Source organism: Acipenser ruthenus, chromosome 20, assembly GCF_902713425.1.
Source record: "Acipenser ruthenus chromosome 20, fAciRut3.2 maternal haplotype, whole genome shotgun sequence".
Taxonomy (NCBI): domain Eukaryota; kingdom Metazoa; phylum Chordata; class Actinopteri; order Acipenseriformes; family Acipenseridae; genus Acipenser; species Acipenser ruthenus.
Window position 1 is genome coordinate 1460256 of NC_081208.1, and position 13678 is coordinate 1473933.

At 40.7% G+C, this 13678-nt stretch overlaps 2 protein-coding genes across 2 annotated transcripts; both read right to left on the bottom strand.

Annotated features, from left to right (window-relative positions):
* Positions 1 to 3626: 3626 nt before the first annotated feature.
* LOC131698966 (transcription factor HES-3-like) lies at positions 3627 to 4886 on the bottom strand. Its single transcript, XM_058994103.1, has 4 exons — positions 4806 to 4886; positions 4595 to 4687; positions 4364 to 4445; positions 3627 to 4158 (listed from the first exon to the last, which is right to left on the bottom strand). Exons 1-4 carry the CDS (start codon positions 4857 to 4859, stop codon positions 3686 to 3688), a joined length of 702 nt encoding a protein of 233 aa, XP_058850086.1. The 5' UTR covers positions 4860 to 4886; the 3' UTR covers positions 3627 to 3685.
* A 1554-nt stretch (positions 4887 to 6440) lies between these two features.
* LOC117963759 (taste receptor type 1 member 1-like) lies at positions 6441 to 13626 on the bottom strand. The gene is made up of 6 exons (XM_058993055.1): positions 12385 to 13626; positions 11284 to 11593; positions 9876 to 10637; positions 9396 to 9617; positions 8087 to 8204; positions 6441 to 7432 (listed from the first exon to the last, which is right to left on the bottom strand). Exons 1-6 carry the CDS (start codon positions 12573 to 12575, stop codon positions 6498 to 6500), a joined length of 2538 nt encoding a protein of 845 aa, XP_058849038.1. The 5' UTR covers positions 12576 to 13626; the 3' UTR covers positions 6441 to 6497.
* Between the last annotated feature and the right edge of the window lie 52 nt (positions 13627 to 13678).

The window sequence follows — 13678 nt, forward strand, 5'->3', positions numbered from 1 at the left end:
TTAGAGGATAGACGTTTTAATATGTTGCGACGTGGGAAGCAGGGTTCCCAGGGTATTCTCCTTTATTTTCCTAAAGTGGAAAATCGGAGTGTAGGATTCAAAAGCCGAGAGGCGTTCCTCCGATTTTCCTCGCTTCATATTTTGCAGCAGAAAAAAATATGCTGGATGTGTCGGCGTGAATGCGGCTGCTGGTGCTTGTAGGAGCACAAAGACATTTTGAACAGCTCAACACTTTCCAAACTTTTTTTTTGTTTTTGTTCCTTTCTTACCGCTCCAAGGAACAATTTGTTATATTGCTCTCGAATCCCCCTGGCATCTGTTCATGAACAGAGGAACAGTTTTTACCATATAATTCAAGGACAGTCGGATACGTTCAAATGACGCATGTTTAAAAGTGGTTGTTATAGGCAGGTATTGTTTAATCTGCGTGGTCGCTCCATACAGGTGACGTTACAAGTGAATTGACACCTTGATTGGAGTCGAGGGACTTTTCAGTGGGCACTAAAGAGGCCTTGCGCATGTTTAGTGTGGATTGGGTAATTTGCGCATAGTGGATAATTGTCTCTTGAGTTATACTGCTTAGTCGCTTGGTTCTTGTTTGTTAAGATTAACAGGTGTGAACCGCACAGCTAAGCAATTGCACAAAAACACGGCGATCCCTTCATTGGCGAGATAAGGCAAGAGAGTGTGGTTTAGGTTTTCAACCATCTTCTGAGTATGTGAAGAGTGACGCACAGTAAAGACACCCGGTCAGCACTTAGGGTCTCAAAGTATATCAGAAATTGTAGTATCGGTTGTATTGTTTTGTAAATAAATAGCCAACAGTTAAGATTATATTTAAACGCATACTTCCATAATGTCACCTTGGAGCTTTCGAAAACGCTAGAATACACAACGTGTGTGGCTTCTAGAATTTTACGCATAGAACTTTACCGCAAAATTGGTATGAAATCGCTATTTGTTGCAAACAGTGTGTGGCATTGGGAGGGACTCCATATGTCATACTAGACCGCATCATTGAAAGGATTATTTCCTCGTTTCACGGTACACCTCGACGGGAAGCACCATGCCAGTAGCTTCAATGTCCTAACAAAGTGGCAATTTACTGTTTCACATTTTCGCATACCCTCAGGGAACAAGCTTTCCGTTTCCCGCTGCGATATAGCCATTGTAAACCCACAGGCCAATAAACCAATGGCATATCATTCTGGTATTATTTATTTATTTATTTATTTATTTATTTATTTAATTGTTCAAAATAGATGCAATTTGTCGTTAGCATTTTTGTATTTTCTTTAAATCAAACCAATTCTAGGGAATGGTGAAATTGTTTACTAGACCTTTCCCAAGGACAGCTCCTTTGTCTCTCCGAGTGTGGAGAATCGCAGAGTATGGTTGAAAGAATGAAGGCGTCCAGTCGATTCACCTCACGTCAGGATGCTCAGAGTTGGGGACAAATGCTTTAAAATTGCCGAGGCATTTGTGAAGTAATTGTCTCGGCTCATAAAGTGTATTAAAGTGGCAGCTGTTCGGTATGTTACAATAAGAAACGCGCCTTGTCAAGATGACATTAAAGATAGACCCTTCCAACAGCCCCACGTACCATCATTTCCACTGGAGGACAATCCGTGTAACCGGTACCGCCAGCTTAGACAGAATGTACGGGTGCCTGTAGGTTAGATCTTTCTGGAATACCTGCAATATCACATTAAACCCATTATACTGAATTTAGAACCACACCCAAAGAAACCAGAATTATTATCCCAGCAAGAACTCAATAAAACTAATAACACGTATTCTACTGAACGACTACACGCTCTCATTTCTCTTAAGGAGAAATACAATCCAAAATCTACCAAGAAAAAAAACAAACTCAGCTATACTTAAGAACAGAAGAAAAGTTTTGCGAACGCGAAAAGGCCATTCGATATAGCTCAGTTTAGCATATATTTAACTGAGGACAACACAGTGTATCATTAGTTAATGGTATGTGGAAGGTTAACGGAACTTGTGTTAAAATTAAAATTAATTCATTGTTTGTTTTAAATTCATTTATTTCATTCTTACTAACATAAATAGTGATGTATTTCCCAAGCTTTTGCTCTAGTGCAAATTAAATAACTCCTTATATCAAGACAAAGTAGGCAGAATGTTGATATAACGGCTCCACACAGGTTAACACATTTGGGGACATATTCCCGAGTCATTTACCACTGTGCTAAGTTCAGATGTTGTTTGCTTTAAATAAATAACTCCCGAGGTTAGTTTAGCACACCTCAGTTGTTTCTTTTCTGTAACTCTAGCCGTTCGTATTTCGTTTTACAATGACATGGTGCCTGATGGTGCAAACTGTGTCACAGTGGTAAATGTATTTAATATCACTTGCTTTATTTCACTCGTGGAGCACACGTTGCACTAGAACTAACCCGTAATAAATTAAGCCCATACACTCTTAAAACGAAATGTTTAAGAACTAAACATACATCTTATGGAACGCACTATAAACACATTTTAAGACTACAGGCCTACTTGAGAAGCACGAAAAACAAGTGTCTCCAAAATAAACATTGGTGTAAAAGTATATACATACTTAAATATGCTCAGAATCTGACACATGCATGTTCTTAAATAGTATCGGTTATAGTTATGCATTATTTAAAGCTCTTAAACTGATCATGAACTCTGTTACATATTCATTTTGATAACTTTTTTAAATGTTAAAATGTATATTACATAACATATTATATTCTACAATAGTGTGTTATCTAAACTTTTAAAACTATTGTCCGTAATGGAACACACTTTGTTGTTCGTGAGGTTTATTTATTTATAGTGTATTAGAACTTATTTAATACCGGTATTTCATTTTTTCATTGATAACTTTAAAACGAAGTCTTTGGTAAACATGATGCATTTTAAAAGGAGTAAAAATAATTCATTTATATTTCGAAGGAGTAATTTATACTGGAGTTACAAAGGAAGCATTAGGAGAGGTGAGACAATTTTGCAAGAATATATATATATATATATATATATATATATATATATATATATATATATATATATATATATATATATATATATATATATATATATACTAATTAATTAATAGACAACGAGGAAGGCGTTCACTGCGTTGTGGGCATTGTTAAATAAAGCGATTCCATTCCATGCTTCATAATAACGGGTTCCATGTATGTGCGTGGATAGGTATGGCTGTATGTTCTCTACACAAACATTCATTTGTCGGTGTGCCAGCGAGCTTGATTTTACTGGCTCTGTTAAATGAGTTGCACCGTTATCCCAGCCAGATTATTATTTGTTTATTTAGCAGACGCCTTTATCCAAGGCGACTTACAGAGACTAGGGTGTGTGAACTATGCATCAGCTGCAGAGTCACTTACAACTACGATACAACAACACCTTACAACAAAAACATTTTTGGAAAATGTATTTTTATTTTGTTTCAGTTTTACAGTTCAATAATATCATCAAAATGATGTACAACGTGCCTTCTTACGAAGAATCTATAATAACTGCTGTGCCAAGCATTCCTCTAAAATACACTTCATTTACATGCAAAAAATAATAATTAGAAAAAATAATTGGCAGCAACCGATCCATTAAATAATGGAAGTTGCTGCCTTAAGTACTGTAGCACATAACATGGTTCTCAGAGCTGGGCTCACCAGGGGCGCCAGCATTCTGATTTAGTATATATAACGTCTCTAAGCAGTAGCAGATCGGGACCCTGGCTCGACTTTGACGCATCGGCATTCTGATTCACAGATGGTCGCACAATGTTGTCAGCGTTTCCATTCATGTTTGCAGGAGTGTTCTGGTGCATGGCTGGAGTTGAAACGCGGCTTGCCTGTTTTCTTTCTAAAAAGTCCGAAGAAATGATATTGCGTTTCACTGCTGGGCGGTGGTTTTGTGGTTGAGGATAAAGAGACGGAGAAAAGCTGGCTTCTTGTCCTGGTCTGTTACTGGCGCTGTCCAGCGTACAGCGGCGAGGTTCCTTGGGCGCGAGGGGTCTGGCGAGCTGGCTGTGTAATTCTAAACGCAGCTCCTGGCTTCTCAGCAGAAACTGGTCCATTCTGTCTGCACAGCACTGGAATCCAGCGTGGAACAAATTCTGCTGCTTTGTGAAGGTGGCATCTGGAAGGAAACCATAAAACAAAACCGATCAATGGAATATCCACAGCAAGTAAACTCAAAGCCTGGCCGCTCAAAGGTTATTTCAAATGCCTTAGCTCAAATGTATTTCACTTATGGTCTTATAGGGGCTTGTGTTCACTGAATCGGTAATCATGTTAAAATGATCGATTATATGAGTAATATGAGAAAGCTGTTGATTATTTACCTTGGTGAGAGTTTTGCAGATGCTTGAGGCATTTGACTGTTAATTCCAGAATGTCGGCTTTCTCAAGTTTTCGTTTGGAAATCTAAAACAGAAAAAAACAAACAGAGAAACATGATGGTCAGCACTGAATATAAAGCACAGGTCACTTCAGGTCTGATGGAAAGCTATTCGGTGAATCTTCCACATTCAATTCAATGATACTGTATATTCGATCAAGTCAGATACACTTACTTTGGGATATCGGCTTTCAAGAAGACTTTTCAGCTGCTCGAGGCTGTTGTTAATTCTTGCTCTCCTTTTCTTTTCCATCAGCGGTTTGGAAATCTGGTGGGGAAAAAATAATAAACGAATTAATGAACAGTCCATTTTGTTTTACATGAACAGATTTGCTTTGTTTTATATGAAACACATCCCAGCTCTTAATGCACTGTATAGATTGTACCTTTCTTTCCATGCTGGCTTGCTGTCTAGCGGTGGATCTCGAGTCTGAATGCATTGTTCGCGAGTTCTCGATCTGATCAGTGTTGAGTGAAGGACCAGCTTCCATTCCACGCTTTATATGCCGGGCTTGCTTTGCATATGAATGCGGGCGCTTGTCTTATTGAGACAACACAATACCACGTCTTGAACAGTTTAAATGAGAGAAGGTGTTCTTCCTGACGCTTATCAGAGCTACAGTCAGAGTTGCAGGCTGTATTTATTTGTGTGTGAGACAGGTCGACGAGTTTCTCCTACATGTTGTTGTAATGCTGTCGATCAGGTATGTCTTATTGCCTTGCACTGCATGGATTAAGTGATCCATGACAGGTTTTGTATTACATTTGTGTTAAAAATGTATGTATAATTTTTTTTTAAATCGATGTGCGTTTTCTAAGAGATACGGGTTTGACAACAATGATAAATCCTGTAGCCTCTATTAAATATACTCAACCAAACCGAAACACACATATCCCATTAGCTAAGCAATAACGCTTAGCATTCTTGAGTTCTGTGTAAAATCATGCGTCAGAACGCTTTCCGAATACAACAATGCTCGACTTGTGTGGGAGAACTGGTACTTTTCTCCTGGCAAATTCACCGCAAAATTGCTATGAAATTGGTGTATGACAGGCTCAGTGTGGGGTGTCGCAACGGTGGCTAATGCATTACTAGGTGTGGCAATCGGGCTCAATAGACAAGGCTTTCACGCCTCGGGCAGAATAGCAGCACCGTGCAAGTGGCCCCCATGCCATTACAAATTGTCAATTTTCTGCTATCGAGGTTTTTTTTTCTAATGGTCAACTCTTTTGGTTGCCAAAACAGACGCGTGTAAGTCAACTGGGTTTCTGTCATAAAGTGTCTTTTTAAATGTCGTCTTTCAGTGCTTCAGGATGGATTCCAAAGCGGGTCACGGACTTCGAAAGTATAGGTATACAGCACCTTTTTTTTTCACGAACTGCTAGAAAAATCAGATTTTTTTTCTTCTCTCAATTGATTTAATTAACCAGGTGGAATGTAAAAGAAGAAGAGAAAACAAGGGGAATGAGTTTCATTTACTATACAGGGGGGCCAATAAAACACCAGAGTGGGGTTTATAGGATTCTGTAATTAGTTTATCACATGCAGTTTTGATAATTGAATACGTATCAAAATACAGCGGCCGCCCCCTTTCTCCATCCAAATATACTGTCACTGCCATGTTCTGCTGAGAAGTACCTTCGGAAACTACTGTAATAAGCCGGTAACCTCTAGTACGTTTTACAATGGAGATTTCTGGGCTCAATGTTGAACTCTGTGAGCGACATCACCATCTAGTGGTGAAATGCAGGAAGTGGCACTCTGACCAATCCTGCGTCGTGCATGCGTGGAACGTAGCATTCTGGATAGTGAGAAAAGCGTTGCGATTCTTTGTATGTTTTTTGAATACCAGGTGACCTGCTGGGGGTTTGGATAATCACACCAGGTTTGAAAATGCTACTTACAAAAGGACAAAAGGAAACACACAGGTATACATCAAATAAAACACGTTTCGTTTTTTAAATATACTTTAATTGGAATTAAAAACAAAACAAAACAAAACAAGAATACAAGTGAAACTGCTACATACCTGCTTAATTATATCTATATCTGTACTTATCTAATGCAATAGCAGTCATCATTTACTACTAATGGTCTTAGTGTAGTTCTGAATGCATGTCTGAAAGTGTGCTGTCGTATTGTACTCTGGTTTAAAAAGGATGACGTAACATTTGGGGATGAAGTAACCCACCAGGATACTGGCCAGACTAGCCAGCACTGAGATGGCGTTTATCAGGGGAATGTATTTCCCGCTGTAGACGACGTAAGCCGTCAAGTACGCAACCCAGGTGAAAAAGAAGACCAGCAAGCTGTAGGTCACGTACTTGGCCTCGTTGTAGTCTTTAGGGAGGTCCTTCCCGAAGTAGGAGAAAGCGAAACAGAGCACGCTGAGCAAGCCGACGAAAGCTATCACTGCTGTGAAAGCAAACATGTTCCCCATGCCGCAGTCATAGATAATCTGTCCCCTGACAGCCTGGGTGTCATTGAAAGGGTGCGGCCCCTCTATGCCGACCCAGAGACCACACATGAAGATCTGGAGGCCCACGGCCGCTGTCACAAACATCCACTGACCGTTTTTCTTGACCCAGAACTCATAAACTTTGGGATTCTTGGCGGCTATTTTGAAAACGCAGATTACCTGGAAGGTGCGGACTGAGAGACAGCAGAGACAAGCGGTGAATAAAACAGCAAAGACGGGGTTTCTCAGTATGCATTTCCAGGTGGTGGGTACCCCGAAAAAACAACTGATGCTGAGGCAAGAGACGCCCAAGCAGCCCAACATGAAGAAGCACATCTTGCCCCCGGAAGATTTCACCACGGGGGTGTCGTGGTGGACTGCAAAGACAATGGCTACAGCCACCGAGACAGTACACATCAGACCCGCACACACCAACAGCCCGATGGAGAAATGATCATTGTAGTCGAGGTATTCCAGGGTGCGTTTTTGGCAAAATGCACTTTCATCATCTGACCACTCGTCCTCTGGACACGGCTGGCAGGTATAGGGGTCACCTGTTTAAGGGGGGGTGGAGACAAGGTTAAGAAGGTTGCACAGAATGGCCAAAGATTCCTTTGAATTCTCATGCATTAGCTGCTGTTCCTGTGCTGTTCCACTTGAATTCATTTAGAGTTTGTGGCTATTTTAGATTATCTTTGGGACTAGAAAAAAATCACAACAGAGCATAGGTTATCAGGTGTTACTCATATGTCATTTTATGGAAATTCTTATGAAAGGTCATATCGTTAAGAATCTGCTGCAGTTTAATTTAGTTTATTATGGTGTTGACCACCAGACCAGCTGGACTGCTCGGATGGGGCGATAGTGTTTGTGTTTTAAAACTTTTTGTTGTTGTCTATTAGCATTTCTAAATGGAATTAGACACAGCCAGCTTTAGCATATTCTGTTTTTTGTGCATCAAGATAGGGTTAGGGTTAGGGCACCAGGCTAACTATACTCATCCATGCTAGCATGCATTCATTACGTTCTTAGGACAGGGATAGTTTTCAGGCTAGAGCAGGCTCCAGAGTATACAAAAGCAACGATGCTTCAGATCTAGGGAAGTAAAATGGAGAAGGGAAAGACTGATCAAGACACACAAAAACTGTAACAGGAGGAGTAGGAGGAGCCCAAGATCAGGTATGAAAATCAATGGAAGTTCAACGTACTTTGATTAACAAAAGTTCCGGCAGTGCAAGGCTCACAGTTGAAGCAACAGGTGTGAATTCCATAGGGTGTCTTTTTAAAACCCGGGATACAATCCTTGGAACCCAGCGCTACAGGGATCTGCAAGGAAAACGAAACAACAACAAAAAAAATCTTATTCATTTATTGACTTGGTATTGCAAATCTGTTTTTTTTTTTTCAAAGTATGTTAATACATTTTTCAGTTTGGCACTTCTCTCTCAGCACAAATACAGCGGATGAATTAACGAATTCTGGTCTTTGCTATGCCCCTATATAATATTTGTATGACTGGCTTAAATATTATACACTGAAATAATGTCATTGAAGTAGTTGCGGTAGGGTTGTCCTGTCAAGCAAATCAGAATAAACAATCCTCATACTTAAGATTACTTAACATTTTACAAATGTGGTGCTAATTTAAACAGTGCCACTTGGTGACCCAGTATTGCAAATGCAGTTGGTCAAATCCAGGAATTGAGTTTTGTATCGCTGAGGGAAATCAGTGAGGCGATTTGTTTTGCAAGGATCAAACTTCTTTTCAGTAAAAAGGAAAACGAAAACCCCACACAGCCCACCCCCTAACACCACACTGGGTGACTGGCGATGTGTTTCAGTCCTGTTTTGAGCTTCTGAAACTATGCAAAACCTGTCTTTACCTGACTGCGGTTTATCATGGTGAAAAATCAAGCACAGGCAAGCATTGCTTCAGCGTGGTGAACTGCAGCATTACTGAAAAGCTCTACCATAGAAAAAGTTTATTAGGAGCCACCCTGCTTCCGAGATCCCAATACTGAACATCATAATGCATACTGAATTGGTTTCCTGGTCTCACATTTCAGGGCACCTCAAGACTAGTTTAAATAGACAAATACACCAAGAACATGGATGCAAATTAGTGCATACTACATTAGGAGCCACAAAGGTATCCCTGAACAGCAAATGCATGTTGCTTTAGATGTCCCTTTAACCAGGCTTGGTTGGTCACATCAGTCAGTCCTTACGCGCTGTTAGTCTGTAGAAACAACACAATATTGAATATTGTCCTCTTTTAAAATGTTGCTAGCATTTTAAACATGTCAGTAGGCTCGCTCATTATTCAGAAGTCTTTATACAAATCGTCACCTGGAAAAACATCGCAACCTCACCTGAGTTCGCTGTGCTTGAATTTGGTTACAGAAGCAAACAGAGTTGTGGCTGACAAGCTTTAGGCTGTAGAAGACATTTAGAAGCCTCCTCCCTATATGGTCACTTCACTATGTGATAATCAGGTATAAATATCACAAACGTTACCTGGCCACTAGCGTGCCACTTGATATCCTCTTCTCGAACAACAAACCGGGTCCCTGAATCTCCTGAATCTGAGGCATACGATCCAACTCTCTTGAAGCTGACTGGCTGTGAGGTCGTATCCCAGAACACTACCTCGTATTGGGGGGGCGGGTCTCCATTTTTGTCAAAGCTGATGGTTCGGCCGTTAAGGGTGAAGCTCCCCTCTTTCATGTTTTGCAGGATCTGAAATCAGGTCCAAGGTAGAACGTTTTGCAATATGCAAAGTAAAACAACGACGTTTTAAAAACTAGTTAAAAAAAAACCAAAAAAAAAAACAGCAGTGGCATATTCTAATGTAGTGCCAGGCTTAGCAGTCAAACACATGATCCCACCATCAAAGTATTCTGCATGTATGCATTTGTCCCAGTACCTTGGTGGAATGCCTTACATTTTATTTAAGTTACCTAACCCTCTTTGCAGACACTGATGTGTTATGCTTACCTGATGAGGAAAAACTGGCTCTGATCTTTTGCAGATTTTCCCGTCGCACTTCAGTACCCGATGCAATGCATGGGCGACAGCATAAACTGCAGAGTAAACGCTAAAACTGAATGTCGAGTCAAAGTCCTGGACGGCTGACGCGGGGATCTCGCTGCACTGTGGGCAGTGCTGGTTGCATGATCCCTGATTGCTGGTTGCTCCCAAGAACGCTGAAGGCTTCTTTTGAAAGCTCCCGTTCCAGGAATTCCTCGTACTCTGGATAAACTGGTCAAAGCCGGAAAGAGCCATCCCCTTAACGGCCATTCCTAAAACAGTGCCGACCCTGCTGATTCCAGGCATCTTGGGTATGCTCTGACTCAGTGACCAGGCTTCGCTGGCGACCCAGACAATGTCCCCCACGTTGCTGGCGATGGCCTGTCTCATGAGGTCGGTGACGGGTTGCCCCGTTGCAAACACCACCACGACCTTGACGTTGAGATAGACAATGTTTCTCAACATATGTCCCACGGCGCTGCTGCTCTGTGGGATTGTGTTCTCGTAGGCCACACAGATGCCGTGCTCCCTCGTCTGCTCATTCAATGCCTTTATGCCGTCCTGGCTGTAATCGTCGTCTGTCCCCAGCAACGCGATCCAGCGCCAGTTGAATTTGAGCAAAAGGAGAACAATGCCATCCACTTGATTTTTGTCGCTTGGGATCGTACGGATAAACGAGGGAAATCTGGCTTTGTCACTTAACTGCATGCTTGATGCTGAATGACTGATCTGTTTGAAAACAAAGGATGGTAATTAACCAACAGTAACCAACGTGTACAGAGCGGAAGAGGTTTGGAAACGGCATTGCTGTGTTCGCTCTAGATGCTGTTGAGATAATCACAACATGCTGACTGTGCTACAGTCCCAACATCCTCTTTTATACTTCTCTTCTACATCGGGCTTTTACTTCTGTCACTCTCCACTCTCACAGGTAAAGCTGAGGGAACACAGAGACATTTTGTGGCTTGGAACTTGGTTTCAGGAGACTAGGTTTCAGGCCACTGCAACGGGAAGACTTGGAGTTTGTGATTCAGCAAAGTTGCTGAGGTCTCCCGTTCTGGAAGCAGGTTTCAAGCCAATGCTCAATCATAAATACTGTACTATTAATGCAATCTGCTTTATGACGAGGTGTTCCATTGCGCTATTCAAGGCTAGGATCTTCAACAGCCCATCAAATGCAAGTTTAAAGCAAATACTATGCAAGGATGAGGAAGGATTTCAAGCACACCTACATTTTTTTCCCCTCTAAATTAAAAACATGCCAATTCAAATGGTTATCTTTGCATCATCCAAGCATAACCCTGAAACGTCAGTGAACATATAATTGCAATTATTATATATATATAAAAAAAATCAGTATTATACAAAAAGTTACCAGTGGCACAAGATAGGTCATCAACATAGATGCAGTTAAAAATGCCTCCGTGCTGGAGGAAGGCCCAATCACTGACAAGACCTTGGGTAGGTGATGGTCCGGTCTGTATCCCACTCCAAACGGGACGGACCGAGTTGAATTGTCAGAGAGGAAGTCTAGGACTGCCCTGATGTTCACAGAACTGGAACAGAGGTCATAGATCTCATAGCCCAAGGTGACACCGGGCAGGAGGGAGGTCGAGTTGTTGATCTCCTCCACAGCAAACCTCATGACTTGAAATTGATTATAGCCTTCCGGGAAAAAATCATATCTACGGAGAAACAGAAACAGTATATTCCAGGAGTCGTGTATACATGCAGTGCATCAGATCCACCACCGCAGAGTGCCAGATATGTACAGTACATATAGCGTACTGGTGTAGGGCCAGAATGTGGTATATCGTCAGAATGTGGTACGCGTACCAAAAGCCGACCTGTGTAACGTCAGAAAACGGTATGCGGTCAACGCTGTGATTGACTAGTGCACAAATCAATACGAACAAGACAAACCGTAATTCACCCACAAAATTGTATACGTTTACAATTTTAGATAACCCAGTTTGTTGCTCCTCGGTTAAAGTCACATGCATTTTCTAAATTGTGAAAAAAAACCAAAATGATTAAAAAGAATTTTAAGGGCCAAACTCAGTACATCGTACCCGTTCAGATGGGCGTTTCCTTGTTTTCTGAGCTAAAATCATTTGCGCAAGCACAGTACATGGCGTACCACTTTTTAACACGTACCACAAAATAATCCTACACCTATATATTGGTGCGTAGTATATTAGTACGTTAAAAAAATGAATAATATTCACACTACTGTGCATTTTAAAGTGATCACTTCCTTATTTTTACACCACTGCAATGTTCATCCGTTAGATACTAATATAATGATATTAATACTACAGTTCCCAGAAGAATTTTTTTTTTTTTTCACAACCCTCAAATCATTTTATACATAAATAAATAAGCTCCATTGTTTAAACCGTGTTTTAGAAAGGCAAAACATAACTTGAGCAACATTGTTTGAGAAAATGATGTACAACAACAAAATGGTACTTACTTGGAGCACTGTATTACTTCGGGCTTCCTTTGCAGATCAATCTGTTCGGTTTTATGGACCGGGAACAGTCCTCCTAAAAGATAATCCCCTGGTAAACTAAACTCTGAATTAGATTTGACATTTACTGCATTTATTCCTGTGTGCCAAAAGTACACACAAAGTTTAACCACTAATAATACGAGCCGCTGCATGACAGCCACCGCGTGAAGCTCCTTTCTTTCTACCTGGCGCTGCACAGAATCTCTTTTCCGAAATCACAGCGCGTCTGTGTTAAAGTCTTAAATCCTAAAGTTACAATGCTAATATCCATGGGTTTACATAACACAATGTGAATTTGCATGCAGTTTGGGGCATGTTTGCTTCGTATTATTTTAAAAGGTAATACTCAAAACAAACTGCTTTTTAAAATTATTATTCTATTAGTATCACATAATATTCTTCATGTAATACTTTTTTTTTTTTTTTTGGTGAGTAAACGATGACACGTGTAAGTGTTTATGCAGGACACATGGGATGTATGCATCCCCTCTTGCAAATAGGAAGCAAGCAAAATGCTTTTTGTGCGTGTGTGGCTCAAAGCAGTCAGACAAGGTTTCAGGGCAGGCTTTGTATAATGAGAAGCAACTAAACTTTATTTATTTATTCCTTCATTCATTCATGCAGTGTTTCTTTGCTGAATTTTGGCTTCTCTGAGCTCTTGCTCCCATGAAAAGAAAGAAATGCATGTACGTAATATTCAACCAGGAAATGCATTTTCTCAAGCACCCTGCTGTTGCTTAATACTTCCCTAAATAATTGCCAATGAACTCTACAAGAAACTCCATAAAGTGACCCGTTTAGAAAACTACATATAACATGTACAGATGTATTTAATGATATTGTTTTGTATGGTAAATAACTGATATTAGGAATACAGTGAAACGCAAGTAGGTACAGTGGTGTCAGCAAATACATTGTTGAACTTATTTGGTTGCTGTGGGCACAGACACAGGAGATGCCAGTCAGACACTGAAAGCAACATGTCAACAGCCATGTACCAGCAGGTGCTAGCAAGAGAGACAATTAAAAGTGTCAAATCAGTGTTAGCTCCACTGTTGTGGGTGCTGTGAAGTAAAGGAAGCGTGTTTCATTTCAGCAAACAATTCAACACTTTGAAGTTTAGTTAGTCAGGTATATACGAGTTGCTTATGCCCTTCAGCACTTCGAAAGAAATGGAATCCCAAAACTTTACAAGTCGGGTCTTAAAGCATCCCAATTATTTATATGAAGGCTGTGGCTAAATTTGTACAGTTAG